The 15196-nt window shown below is 40.7% G+C and overlaps 1 protein-coding gene across 3 annotated transcripts in view; it reads left to right on the top strand.

Moving 5' to 3' along the window:
• Positions 1-15196, top strand: part of WIPF1 (WAS/WASL interacting protein family member 1) — a 106893-nt gene that overhangs the window by 82561 nt on the left and 9136 nt on the right. For all 3 annotated transcript variants that reach the window (XM_016134811.2, XM_016134804.2, XM_016134793.2), the window contains exons 2-5: positions 1154-1242; positions 4978-5107; positions 9414-9611; positions 12276-13049. In XM_016134811.2, coding sequence (XP_015990297.2) covers positions 1192-1242; positions 4978-5107; positions 9414-9611; positions 12276-13049 — 1153 coding nt within the window. In that variant the 5' untranslated portion in view covers positions 1154-1191. The remainder of the gene's footprint in view (positions 1-1153; positions 1243-4977; positions 5108-9413; positions 9612-12275; positions 13050-15196) is intronic.

The raw sequence follows: 15196 nt of genomic DNA on the forward strand, positions 1-15196 counted from the left end.
CTGAAACAAATTCAGTGGCAGGGAGCAGGGCTGAGAGCAGGGCTGAGATCTGATGTTTCTGACAGCTCTGGGCGATGCCTGTGCTGCTGGTCAGGAGCCACACGGGGAGCAGCAGCAAGGGCTGGGTGGGAGATGCTGGGGTTACTTAGGGTGAGTGAGTGGGTGAAACCCTGCCAGGGCTGGGACCTGGTGGGACAAGACCCAGGGGTGGAACTCTGAGGACGGGGGAAGGGGAGGCCAGGGTTTGTGGCCGGCGTGACTCCTAGGGCACTGGTGTACCACTGTTCCTGCAGTCCCTGATGTTCGCCCACTGCCCCTGTCACTGCTGCCACCCTCCAGGGTTTCCCTCAGCCCTCCCACCCAGCCGCCGAGTCTGCCTTGCCTCTGTTCCCAGAGCAATCACATGGTACAGGAAGCTTTCCTAATAAAGCATATTTCTAGAAAACAGCCCTGGAGTCCTATCATAGGTTTAAGCCCTCATCTCTTTTTTCTCCTCTTTTTTCAAACTTAGATCCTACAAGGAAATACCAGGTAGCACAAAGACAGGAATCTAGTCTCCTCGCCTGTCTTTGCTGCCTACCTTACCTTACCCCCGTCTCCTTTCCCTGGATGGCCATAAGAACAGAAGGAGATTCACCTTTGCATTCCTGCAGTGTATACCCAGACCCAGGCAAATGTCAGGAATCTCTGCACAGACAAAACAGCTGGACTCCCGAGTGAGCAGGCCTGGGGGCGCAAGAAGGGACTTTGTCATGGAAATGAGTGAGGAACAGGCCACCTGAACATCGCTTTGCTGAGATACATTTCTAGCAACATCACGATAACCTTCCAGCTAGCTTCTCAGGCCGCAGGCCCAGGGGCCTTGCACATGTCATTCCCCCCGACCTGCTTTGGTGGTGGTGGAATTGAGCAGCATGAGATACTAGGTTTTGCTTTCTGTATCTCAGGCACTTAGGCTCAGAAACCTCCCCTTCTGGGGTTCTCCAGCACAGTCACGTCTTAGCAATGTTGTAAAGGTCATTTCATCTCTTATAAAAGTTGGCTGATGTGAAAAGCTATCATTTTGGTAGGAAAGTGGGACACGTAGAACAGAGCATCACTAAGAAGTCTAACACATGACCATGTTTTATTTCCTTTTGTTTTGTTTTTACAGATTTATCAGCAAGATTGTTGAAAGCGTAACTGTCCGAGATGCCTGTCCCTCCCCCGCCAGCGCCCCCGCCGCCCCCCACCTTTGCTCTGGTGAGTGGCTCCATACCATTTGTTATCCATGCATGAAGCAGCCTAATGAAGTCCAAACCGGCACACATGTATTCGTTTTAAATGTATTTGCGTTCTGGCTTAAATACGACATGGCAAGCTTTCCAGGCGCCGGGGTAAGCCAGACTCTTAGCTGTAGAGAATGTAGCGCAAAGGGGTTGTTGTGTAAGGTCTCATGCAATGCATGGAGTACACACGTGGAATGTGGCTTGGTTCCATCAAGGGAAGTGTCCTGTTCCTTCCCACATGCTGGCCCAAGACGGGTTTGCAGGAGCAGTTCTGCAGGGCCTGCACCCTTTCCATTCACATGGCTGCAGCTTCTAGATTTTAACTTTGGGGCAGGACAGTCTAAAAGCCCCAGGTCTCTGTCTGCAAATGCATCCATTCAAATGTCCTCCAGACTTCTTTCTTTTTTCCTGACTTTCCCCCACCCGACCTCTTTCTTCCCACTCTGTTTTACCTCCCATACACGAATATCCACCCTTAATTAAATCTGTCCCTGCATTTAGATGCCTACTTTCCAAAGGAACTTTTCCTTTGGGCTCATCCTGGTCCTTGATAGACCCATCCTTAGAAGTTAGTGTGCCCTCTTCCAGGAAGCCAGCAGCCCTCCACGTGGTGAGAGGGAAGGGCTCTCAGCCATGTCCTATTACAAAGGCCTCCCCCAGCTGCGAAGCCTTCACCGCTAAGGGGCCTCCCTGTGATGGGCCTCCATTTGTCACTTGGGGAAACTGAAGCTCAAAGAAGAAAACTCTCTTGCCCAGGCTTCCATGGGACACTTACATATAGCCAACTAAGGTCGGAACCTAGTTGGAAGAACAGACTAGTAATTAGCTCATTGCTATTTAAGGTGTGGTCCTCCAACTGCTGGTTACAGTTCCCACAGAGATAAGTACGGAAATACAGAGTAAGCATTCAGAAACTCTTATAGCCATTTGATAGTAGTGTTATGTCTGTTGTTTTTAAGATTGTATTGTGTGCCTTTTACTGGTTCATTTTTCTAATAATTCATTGTTATTTTACAAAAGTATCAGTCCATGATAGATTGGAAATTTTCCTTAAAAATTAGTCCTTCACTTAGGTAAGTTTGAAAAGCTTTGATCTGGCTAACATTGGATTAATTTATATTTACCCCAAAGGTAGGTTGTATACCAAATGCTGGATAGTACATGCCTTAATTGTTTTTTAATTTTAATGCTCATGTGTTTATTTTAATGTGTGTTATAAAATTATAACTAGCACACCCAGGGTTTAATAAGTTAATTTAAAATAAAATCTTTGCTGGAAAATAGTATAGTAAATAATATAGTAAGTAGACTTAATGAAAAATATTAACTAAGTAATAACACAGGTAGCATGACAAGATGACCAAAATCGTGAGAGTTATACCAGAATTATTGAAGTTTGGGAAACCTTGATTTATCCCATCAACTCATTTCCATCCCTAATTCCTTGACTAAAAGCAAGATCATGGAGAAATAGCATATAGAGATGAGAAAAGGAAAAGGTGGGTTGGTGGCCACCATAGGACACCACCTAGTGGGACAAGCACACTTAGGGGCCCTGGACTGCCACATGACAGAAGTTGGCACCTGAAGGGGGCAGGCATCAAAATAAATTTGGAGGCAGAACAGGAGGCTGGTGAGGGTTGCTGACCAAAAACTATTAAGAAGAGATCTGATGTGTACACATCGCTTAGCCCCTCTGGGCCTCAGGGTTTTTTAATCTTTACAACGAAGACATTAGATAATTTTAAAAGCTCTTTCTGAGATGTCCAAGGTATGTTGTTAAGTTGTAGAAACAAGTTTCAGAGCAGTAGAGGATGATCCCATTAGCAAAAGCAAATTCTATACAGTCAAAGAGCATTTCTGCAACTGACTGCCCACAAGCTCGTAACGGGCTTGCTTCAGGGTATTGCTGGGGCTAATGGGGAAGAGGTGTTTTATTTATTAACTTTTTAAAAATTGAGATATAATTGACATATAACATTTTGTAAGTTTAAGATGTACAATGTGTTGATTTGATACATTTATATGTTACAATATAATTAGCACCATAGCTTTAGCTAACATATCACATCACACAATTATCATTTCTTTTTCGTGGTGAGAACGTTTAAGATCCAACCTCTTAGTCACTTTGAAGTTTATACTACAGCATTGTTGACTGTAATTATTATACTCCAGAACTAGTTCATCTCCTAGATGTAAGTTTGTACCCTTTACAATCTTCCCAGTTCGGGAAAGGGCCATTTTAATCTCACATTTACCCTTCCAGCAGGGAGGGCTCTGGAGTCAGACTGCCAGGGTTTGAATCCCAGCTTCTCCTCTTCCCAGCTGGCTGCCTGGGGCAAATGATTTAACCTCTCTGTGCCTTAGTTTCTTTGTGTCTAGAATGAAAATAATGACTTACAGGGTTGATGAGGATTAAATGACTTAATACAGAACAGTGCTAAAAACAATGTCTGGTCCTTAGTAAAAGCTATGTAAGTGTTAGCTGTTGTTATCATGAGCAAGTAATACTTTATAATAATTTAATAATTTCAAGACCCTCCCAGCTTAACACATACATTCCATGTAGCCTACTTCAGGGTTTTTCTTAGCTCTCTCTCTCTCTCTGCCTCTAACTATAGTAAATAGCTGGGTTGAGATATCAAGCTAAACTCTCCCAGGTTAACCTACTGTGGCCCTCACTGGCACCTCTGAAATCAGATCCTTTTTGAAGGGGTAGGGTCAGCCAAGATGAACTTTCAGGTCTGCTAAAAAGACTCTACGTGGGGCCAGGCCAGACCAAGCTAGTTTCCAAGCATGACAGAGAAAAGCATACTTGAGTGCGTATGCTGGGCTCTTAGTATCCTCACCCTCTAAAATAACCCTGAATAAACAAGAGCCCAATTTCATAGTAAGGATCTTTCCCAGGAATTCTGAAAATATAGAAAGTACCCAAACATTTTAAAGCAGCATCTTTGCTCTGCAATCTGTGTGCTAAGTTTTAAAGGGATGAAAATCAGAAACACCTTAGGCCAAAGGGACATGAAGACACTTTCGGGGGGTAATGGAAATTTTGTACATCTTGATTGTGGCGGTGGCTACATGAGTGTATGTTTGTCACAATTCATAGAACTATGCACTTAAAGGATGATTTTACTATATGTAAATTATATGTCAAATCTCCCTTAAATTAAAAAATAAACTTCAGCAATGTTAACAAAGGGAATAATTTTCTAAAACTTTGGTGAATTAAAAATAATATAGCTGACTCTTTTACTGCAGACAGTTTTCTCCTTGCATCAGGTTAGTTATAAAAGAGAGGAAAGAGAAACTATTCCTCAGGACACATTCTAGAGAATGAAGCCTCATGGTATCCTGCAGAATCTTCTCAGACTTAAAATTCTTTTCTCGTCCCTTCTCTGCTCTCAACATCCAACCCTGGCTCTGTTGCTTATGGCCAGACAATGGTCTGAATTTTCAGGGACTTTTATCAGGAACTGACTCTTCTTGCATTAAAAATGAGTGTAATTTATTGCTGCATCTGCTCCCAAATGTTTGAGTCTTAAAAAGAATGACATTGGGTCTAAAATTTGTGAAGAATTTACAGTCTGTCGCCAAGAACCTTAATAATAAGCCTCTGATACTCTCGCTAGCTGACCCTGCTCAGTGTTGTAGTACATGATTTTAATTCAAGAGATGAATATGAGTTTGCATGGTTTCCTTTCAGGCCAATACAGAAAAGCCTACCTTGAATAAGTCAGAGCAGGCTGGGAGAAATGCTCTTCTCTCTGACATCAACAAAGGGAAGAAACTAAAGAAGACAGTTACCAATGACAGAAGTGCACCAATATTGGACAGTAAGTGAAAAAGTTATTTTCTGTGGAGATAAATGGCTTAGACTACTCTACCCTTCCCATCCCCCCCAAAAAACTTTTTTTTTTTTTTGGTTAGCAACAGCTGCAAAGCTAGCAGAATAAGGGACTGTATCACTCATTGTGTGAGGGCTCCGGTTTGGGTTCCTTCTAATGCTGCAGGAAGCCAGTATAATAATTCTTTGTCTAAGATACACACAGCAGCAGTTCTCTGAATTATTCAAACGCTTTCTGGAAGTTAACCCTTTGCTCCTTGAATCACAGATCAAAAGGCAGCATGAAATATGGAAAGATCCATAGACTTGGAATCCAAGGATGTGGGTTCGAGTCCTGACACATCCATCACTTACTATCTCCAAGCCTTACTGTCTTCATCTGTAAAATGGATATGGTAATAGCTGTTCTGCTGTCCTCACAAGTTTGTTGTGAGCATCAAGTGAGATAATGCTTATAAAAGTATTTCCTTGTCTGGAATGTGAAACTCAAATGTAAGATATGATTATGAGGAACTTGGAGAAAGAGGAAATGAGATCAGGCCTTGCTTATCTATCCATTGTAAGCCTGAGATACTTTCTAGAACAAGTCAGGGTGTATATAAACAAACAAGTACCCACCACACAGGGCTACATATTATTTCTTAACAACAGAATGAAAAATTATACATAGCTAGAATGGACTGGTAGTTAATAATCAGGCTCCGAGATGATCTCCTCATATTCTTATGCCAGGCAGATGTTTCCAGAATTCATCCTAGACCACAGATCCCATTTGGACTCAATAGGAAATCGATAAGTGAATAATGATGCAGGACTTTAACCAAGTGGAGGAGGAAGAAGGGCTTGAGGAAGTTCTAGGAAAACTACCTAATAGGTAGAGAAGAAGGATCTAGGTTAGATGAGAACCTGTGTGTGGGAGGTAAATGGAAAAGAGGAAGACCAAGGCAAAGGTGCATGTTCTGTTACCAGGCAAGGTGGTGCAAATGAGAATGCACCACACCTCAGAAAGGAACTGTGGGGTCTTTGACTCTTGACCCAGTTTTACCTCTAGATCAAAATGCCCAGAAAACTGTCATGGTTATTGTATAATCAATCCATTAGTCCTCCTGATCCATGTCACAAGATTCTCCTGGTGTGATCCCAGTATAGTCACTTACATCGGGGCAGCTTTGGTCTAACAACCATCCAGTCATGGTGCCTGCAGGGCCAGAGAAGCTCCACAAACAGCCACTTCCAGGACAGAGCCCAGTAGTTCTCTCCGCTGTGAGTGGGAGGCCAGTCTCCAGAGAGGTGAATGTGAGTTCCCTAGATGGTGAAAGATACTGGACAGTCTGAATCCACAAATGAACACTTACTATATTCTTCAAGGTCCACTTCTCCTCCCATTAAATGGAAATAAGTGTTAGTTCTTCTCCCTTCCAGCTGCTCAGTGATGTACTTTGTTTGGTAGATACAAGATGTAACCCAATGCATGCCCTAGCTGTCATGTACTGAATTGGACACCAATGCTTTTGTCACAAGCTCTTTGCAAGTGACAAAGTCAGCCATGGTTTTATATTTGTTTGCAGGTGAAACCTCCTTGGACTCTCTATCAAAATCTCGACCATGGTTATGCATGATATAACTCTTGAAGTCATCCTTGTCCTGCAATTTAATTACTAACAAAGTCACCTGTAGCTAGTTAGCTACCCTCAACTACTTTAGCTTTTCTACGGAAAGATGCACTTATGTATGATGTCTGATAGTGCATTTCTCTCTTTGAATGTTTAATACTATGTAAAGGTGTCCTATGTCAATGGAGTATTCCAAAATGCACCATTCATTAATGAATAATGTTTGAATGACAAAGACATTATCAATATTATTGGTAATAATTAAAATTAGTAAAAATTTCCAATTTTATCTGGAAGCAATTTTGCATACATTTCAAGAAATTATCATTCTAATTTGATTCATGTTTTTAGGTGAAGTCATGATTGTGAGCTTGTTATCAGATTATTTCTTCTATCAGCAGAGTCCCATAAGTACCCCAAAAGTGCCACACCTAGAAAAGATACAAAGCTAACAGACATGATAAATCTCATCCAGAAAAAAGAAAACACAAACGAATGAAAGAACCCAGAAAGCAGATAGAGATTCAAAACAGATGTTCTAAAATTAAGGCTGCTACAGTGAAGTCATATGCTATATCATTTGAAATCTTAAAGAAATTAATTTTCTAAGAAAAGCATAAATGTATCAAAATTCACTCATGAAGCCCCATCGAGCAAGGAAAAAGCTGAAAACTTTATCGAATTACTTTCTCTCTAGAAAACTTTAGGGCCAGATGAATTTACCAGTAAATTCTTTTAGATTTTAAGAAAGAGCTAATTCAAGTGCTATGTGAGTCATTCATTCCCAAACATAGGAAGAGATGGAAAGCTGTCTGATAGGTATATTCAGACTGGCATGATCCTAATGTCAAAATTCAACAAAGGCAGCATATGCACAAAAAGAAAGCTTGTATATCAGAGTCCTAGGGGACATGTGGCAATGTCCAGGGCATTTTTAGGTGTCATAACTTGATGAGGAAGGGGTTCCTAATGACATCTAGTAGGTAGAGGCCAGGGATGCTGTAAACATTCTATAGAAAATAAGATGGCCACTCACAACCAAGAAGTATCTGACCTAAAATGTCAGTAAGAAATCATACTATAGATAGATCATTTATGATCATAGATGAGAGACTACTAAAACATCAAAAAATAATAATTCAGTAAGTATATTAAAAGAGTAATTTACCAAGATCAGGACTTATCTCATATTTAATATTAGAAAGTCTATAAACTTACCATATCAAATAAGGAAAACCATATAATCATCTCAGTAGATCCTGAACTGACATTTGATTAAATTTCATGTCATAAGAAAGTCTAAAAATACTATGCTGCCTATGAACATTTAGAATGAAGAAAAACATTTCAAACCAATAGTATATAATTTTGAAACAGTAGAAGCATTCTCATAAAAGACAAAATATGTTTTCCTTTAGTAACATTAATAATTTATATTGTAACTTATTGGATTTTGTTAACCAATGTCACCATAAAAAATAAATAAATGAACTCAAAAAAATAATTTACATTGTCATGGAAGTTCAGTCATCAAAGTTATTACTTATATAAAACAGAAATAAGACAAGATACAACTATTAGAAAAGAGAGGGCAAACCTTTATTATTTGCAAACCATTATATCTACTAGAAAATCCAAGATAACAAATTTTTTGTAGATTTTAATTTAGAAAATATAGCAAAAATATTTTATTAGATATGAAATGAAATTCCTGATGTCAGTAATAAACCAATCGCAAAATACAGTAGGAAAAACATTTCCATCACAATTTCACCAATAAAAATGTTTTCAAAGTAACCCTAACAAGAAATGTGTGTAACTCATATCATGAAAAATACAAAAGTTTATAGAATAAATCAGAAGACATGGGAAAATATGCCATGTTTCCATAAGTCTAAATATTATAAAGTGTCAGTTCTCCTGAATTAATTTGTAGGTCTCATGTAATACTCATCAAAAACTCAACAAGGTTTTCTGGGGGTAGAACTTTAAATAATGCTTAAGCTCATGAACATATTTACACTAATAAATTGTTAATAGACAATTTTTTAAAGAGGGTATAATCATGACTCTCATATAAAATGAACATATAGCAAAGATTTTCTTTAACCCATTAATCAGTGGGATGTGATGTTCAAAGGAGAATTATTCAAAGTTTCACACATATATAGGCCGATAAGTGCTGAAATGAATTTACAGAGAGGAGCAAAATGGGTCAATAATCAGTCGCATTCCACTGATCACAACCAATTTGCATTTCTCTGGACAAATATCATTCGCATTATCATCAATTTTCTACAACTTACAGGGTTGTAAAATAGCTCAAAGACAATGGGAAATAACCCTGAAGGTTAGATAGGATACTTTGTAATACTTTTCTCTCTTCTTCCTTTCTTTTTTGTTTTTTTTTTTTTTTGGGGGGGGGTGCCCATTTTAAAAGCTCTCACAATATTTTGGAAATAAATGCAAAATAAAAGAAAATCTTTGTACTGTTTTAGATTGCAAAGAATTTTTAAAATATTAAGCCTACTTAAAATCCTTAAAATCCTACGTTTTAATGAAATTCCAGTTGTCCACTATAGGCCTAGCTTTTATCATTATTGTTTTCTTGGGCTGGGACTGGTGGAGCACTCTGGTGGTGTTTTCATACATGTGAAAAGATTGTGTTTTCTTCCCCTGCAGAACCTAAAGGAGCTGGTGCTGGCGGCGGTGGTGGCTTTGGTGGAGGTGGCGGATTTGGCGGAGGCAGTGGCAGCGGTGGTGGTGGTGGTGGCGGTGGCAGCAGCGGTGGCAGCTTTGGAGGTGGTGGACCACCAGGCTTGGGAGGACTGTTCCAGGCTGGAATGCCAAAGCTGAGATCCACAGCCAACAGGGATGGCGGTAAGAAGAGTTTCCTTCTCTCTTAGTAACTGAAGACAAGGCAGAGTTTGGTGGTTTGGAGGCTTGTCGTGCCCTCTAAGGCATTGTGCCCTTGAAAACAATTTAGATTACTTGAACTGTTAATATTCTTTTGTAAGAGACTCTATTTAGCATCTTTTTTTTTTTTTTAAATCAGTATCAGATAGCTCTATCGAGCTGTTACATATTGTCCAGTGTCCTTGGGGTAACTTGTAAAGGGTGAGCTAGATTGGGAAGAAAAGAAAGGAGCAAATGGAACTTGCCAACCCTGGAATCTGTGCCTGGTGACCTGGAAATTCAGCTTTCTTTGTGAGGTAACCTGACCCAGCTGTCTAGGATAGCAAATACTTATAAGCCACTTTTCAAACACACTGTGGAGCACGTCCTATGGAATATAATTACATATCTCACTAAATTTAAAAAAGTGTTTTGCATGACAGACATTTGGCATTTAAGGGCCAGTGATTCCAAATATTCTCTGCAGGGAGCCAAGGAAATGAGGCCTACAGGATTGTCTGTGAATCTAATGGCAAAGAAGAAAATTGAACCTGGTCATGTCTAAATAAAAAACCTTACGGAGTGTATAAGGTGCTCTCCTAATTACTGCAGAAGCTCAAGAAATTGCATCATAAAACTGTCTTTTCCTTTTTTTCATGTTTATTGTGTTAGAAGAATTTCGTTTCTAATTCTGTGATCTTTTAAAATGTCTGCTGGGAAAAGTTTGAAATTCTCACATTGATATAAAATCACTGAATCCTCAGGATTAGCTGACTATTTTAGCCTTGGATGGTCAAAATTTTAAAAAAAGAATAATGAGAATCCATCTTGCTAGACTTGCACTTAAATTTAAATTTACTTATTCAAAACCCAACAAAAGGATTCGAGGTAGCTGACAAATGCATACATTTAGTACTTCAATAAAAAGTGAAGAATCTAAGGCAAAAGACAAGTGGAAGTAAAATAATAAAATGAAGATGGACTTTAGGTTAGTACACAAAATGGTATACCAAAGTACGTATGTTTATAGTATACTATCCACATAATGGATCCTTGTAATGTAGTAACTGAAGCTTTCATCTGAACTTGGAAGATATAATTTATTACAAGTGTTGGTGGCATAGAAATAGACCACACTGTCAAAGAAAATACAGCTTTTTTTCTAGTACTAAAGTCAAAATAAAACATTGTCTCTAGAGTTCATGTTACTTCACTGTTTAAATCCATCCGAATGTCTGTCATTGTGTCCTGGATAAAAGCCGAACCCCTTCTGGCCTACGAGGCTCTTTATGACCTGGCCACTGATGATCACTTAAACTCTGTTTCTTAGGGATCTTTTTTCTCCATGTTCACTGTGTCCCAGGCACAGGGCCTCAGTTTTTTCACTTGAAACTCATTCCCACCACAGGGCCTTTGCATCTCCTGGTCCTCTGCCCAAAGCCCTGCTCTTCCTCATCTTTCCATGACTAGCTCAGCTCAAACATCACATCCTTAGAAGAGCCATCCCCAGGCACCCATCTATCCTAGCCTATCAATGCACTCTTTATCTCATAGGCCTATTTAAGTTTCTCTCAGTAACTGTCTGTGAATATTTATGTGTTTGCTGGTTTGTTTATCTCCCCCACGAGAATGTAAACTATGAGAGAGAAGATATTTTCTATTTTGTTTGCTCCTCTGTCTCTAGCATCTAGAATAATATCTGGCATATAGCAAGTGCTCAATAAATATTTGGTATAATATTTTGGTATAATTAGCTCATGGTGAAGTGGTAGAAGTTTTCAGGCTAACCACTTTTTGATAATTACCTTGGGTTCCAAGAGATTCTGGGGTGGTGGTTTGAATTTTTCTATAGCTTTGGTTCCCCCTTTACTCATTCCCTTTGTTTAACCAAAGCAGTTTAGTATTAATTACATAATAGGGTTGTCCTGTCCTGCCAATATTGCAGTGGAAATTGACCCAGTAGGAACAACGTTGTGTAGTTGCTTACTTCTTTGCAGATTAAGATGATCCACTGGTATCGACTCTTTCAATTAAACTTCGACAGTTCCTTTTTCTGTTCATAGTTCCTTCTTGTCGCAATCATAACTCTTCCATTATATATTTGCACCTTCTCTTGAGAATTTCTCTTCAAAAAGACTAGGTAAGCCCTCCCATAAGGAGATTTATATTGGGATAACTAATTTCTTCACCTAAAATAGCTGAATTATTTTTTAAGCCTAAGAGGAACAAGGGCAAGGGGACCAGAATGGTGATGGGGAGAAAAGAAAATCATTAATAGAAATCTCATGTGCCACAACGGTCCTCTTCTTGTCCCCTCATAATGAATAGGGATCTCTCCAGAACTCTTACCAGCTTCATCCTGGTTCTTGTCCATACATAATGGCAAGAGACCTTTTCAGAATCCTCCTGAAAGCTGATAGGTTGTAGAACCTCAGACTAAGAAGGTAAACAGAGAACTGTGATCTCCTCCTTCCCCTTCCTTCAGAAAAGACCACATTGTTTGGTAATTTGCTTTTTATATAAATAATAGTTACCTATATTTTATAACACCTAGGAAAGGACTTCCAGTAGTTGGGAATATACTCTAGTTCTCTGGTTACTTTTAAAGTTTCTAATTTTCTACCTGATTTTTTTTCCCCTGTTCCTCAGATTCCGGAGGAAGCCGACCCCCGATTTTGCCACCAGGAGGAAGATCGATATCTGCCAAACCTTTCTCACCCCCAAGCGGCCTGGGGAGGTTCCCTGTGCCTTCTCCAGGCCACAGAAGTGGACCCCCAGAGCCTCAGAAGAACCGAATGCCTCCCTCGAGGCCCGACGTGGGCTCAAAGCCTGATAGCGTTCCCCCTCCAGTACCTAATACGCCAAGACCCATTCAGTCAAGTCTGCACAACCGGGGGTCCCAACCAGTGCCTGGGGCCCCGAAGCAGCCCAGCCCTGGGCCGATTCCTCCCCCTTTTCCCGGAAACCGAGGTGCTGCTTTTGGAGGAGGCTCTATCCGTCAGAGCCCCTCAGGCTCCAACTCACCCTTCTCCAACAGGCCTCCCCTGCCCCCTACCCCGAGCAGAGCCTTGGATGACAAACCCCCTCCGCCACCTCCTCCAGTGGGCAGCAGGGCCTCCATCCACAGGGAGGGGGTCCCGCTGCCGCCCCCGCAGAACAGCAAGCCGCCAGTGCCTTCCACCCCGCGGCCTTCCTCCTCGTCGCAGGCCCCGCCTCCGCCACCGCCACCGAGTAGGCCGGGCCCTCCCCACATGTCTCCTGGTTCCAGCGGCAGTGACGAAATCCCAAGGCTCCCACAGCGGAATCTGTCTCTCACGTCCTCATCGGCACCTCCCTTACCTTCACCTGGACGTTCAGGTCCTCTTCCTCCTCCGCCCAGTGAGAGACCCCCTCCTCCAGTGAGGGACCCGCCAGGCAGATCAGGTATGGCAAAAAACGCGGTGAGTTGTCTCCCTGAAACCCAAACTGCCAAATGTCACTAATAATCCTATACTTGAAAGGACTCCAACAAGAAGCTTAAGTGAACTCTCAGACTGTTTTCATCTGCTAAGTGACACGTGGCGCTGTGCGATTTCATCTTGACCTCATGCAAACCTCTGAGGAAAGTGGGACTGATATTTCTGTGTTTTAGAGATGAGGAGGCTGCGTAACCAGTAAAGTTAAACGATCACAAGCTAGTTGATAAAGAAGAGGCTAGAACTTTCATCTTCCATCTCCCCATTCTACTACCCTGACTCCCTAAAGTGATTTGATGTCTTAATTGGGGAAATAAATTCCCATCTCCTGCAGGAGGGCCCTATTATTTCAACGAGAAGGGCAGTAATTTAAGAGCTAATGTCTGTACTTCTCTCTTCATCTGTCAAACTTAGAGGCCACTTCCTGCTCATTAAAGACAAATGCTAGAGTCCATTTTGCTGTTTGTTAACGTCTCTGGCACATAGATTCCATGGGAATCAGATAAAGGTCTAGGCTTTCACTTCATAAAAATGCTCCTAAGCATAAACTCAGAATTTTCATGGATTGAAAGACCTGCTGAAGCCCATCTGCGCCCCCCCCCCCCCCACCTCTGGGGCTAAGAAACCTGAACCTAAGGGAAGAACTTTTCAGAGGATGAAACGAAATATGAGGATTCCTCAGGGTTTGTACTCTCTCTACTAATTATAATAGGCACTTTTCTGTTGGTTATTGATGGATTCAGAGGAACTATCTACTTTTTAAATTTAATCATATCTTACAAGATGTTTGGAAATGGGACCTTTTTTCCTCTATGAAAAGCTAACTGACCTTTGACCCTGTGACCCCAGGAACCTAACACCATTCTTTAAACCAGTAGTTCTCAAACAACCACATTCTGGAATCACCAGGGGAGCTTTAAAAGCCACCATGCCTGCGTCCCTTCTCCAGGGTTTCTGGTTTCATGGGTCTGGGTTGCAGACAAAGCATCGGGATACTGGGGTTATAATATTCCAGTGATGGTAATGTGCAGCAAAGGCTGAGAACCACACCTTCGAACCTCTCTGCCACAGAGATTGGGCTACGCATATAAAAAGTTAGCTAGTCTATTCAATCCAATCCCTAGACATTCTGATATTTCATTAAGTATTCTTCAGTGAACAAACAAGAACAAGTAGTCAGATGAATGAAATACAGTGTTTTCTTTTTATTCAATAAGCTATGGATTTTGTCCCAAAGGGATGAGGAGCTATTTGCATGGCGGCTCTACCAAAGGGATGAATCAGCACATTAAATCTCCCCCAAAATAGGATAGGCAGTGACATGTAATTATAACACTTGTTCCTTTCAATTATATGTCATACCTGTTATTATAGAAAATGCAGAAAAGTATGAAGAAAATAAAAATCACCCTACCACCACTATCCATCCAGAAATAATCATTGATGACATTTTTTATATATCCCTTTAATCTTTTTAAAATGCATATAGATGCATGGTTACAAAATTTGTATCATCACATTACATATGTTTGGTAATTTGCATTTTATTTAATATCTCATTAACATGGTCTGATATGACACAATCTGACTTTTAATGACTGCATACTATTAAAGTCCTGCAAAAGTACCTTGATTATTTAATCCGTTTACTTGGTCATACAAGCTTCTCCAGATTTTGCTATTGCAGATAATGCAGGAATACATTCTGGCAGCTAAATATTTGTGCACATCTCTGTATATTTCTTCTAGATGAATTCCTAGGAATGGAATTTCTAGGTCAATGGGTGTGCATAGTAAACTATAGATTTCATAGCCATTGCCAAATTGGCCTCTAGAAAATTCCTACTAAGTTAGATTCCCACAAGAAACACATGGGAGGATGTCAAGGGCCACCTGTGTTTTGAGAGATGGCTTGGCTTCATTGTTAGGGCAGTGGGCTTTCGAATTTACCAGATTTGTAGTCAAATGCTGGTTCTTCCTCTCATTAGCTTCCTGACTTGGGCTTTTAAACTTTCCAACACCTCTGAGGCCTCATCTGCTGTCCCTAAACCTCCCGAGGCTGTTGTAAGAATGGGATAAGTATACCTAGTGGTTACCTTATTTCACAGCATAAAT

This window comes from Rousettus aegyptiacus, unplaced genomic scaffold (assembly GCF_014176215.1).
Source record: "Rousettus aegyptiacus isolate mRouAeg1 unplaced genomic scaffold, mRouAeg1.p scaffold_m13_p_2, whole genome shotgun sequence".
In the NCBI taxonomy this organism is placed as follows: Eukaryota; Metazoa; Chordata; class Mammalia; order Chiroptera; family Pteropodidae; genus Rousettus; species Rousettus aegyptiacus.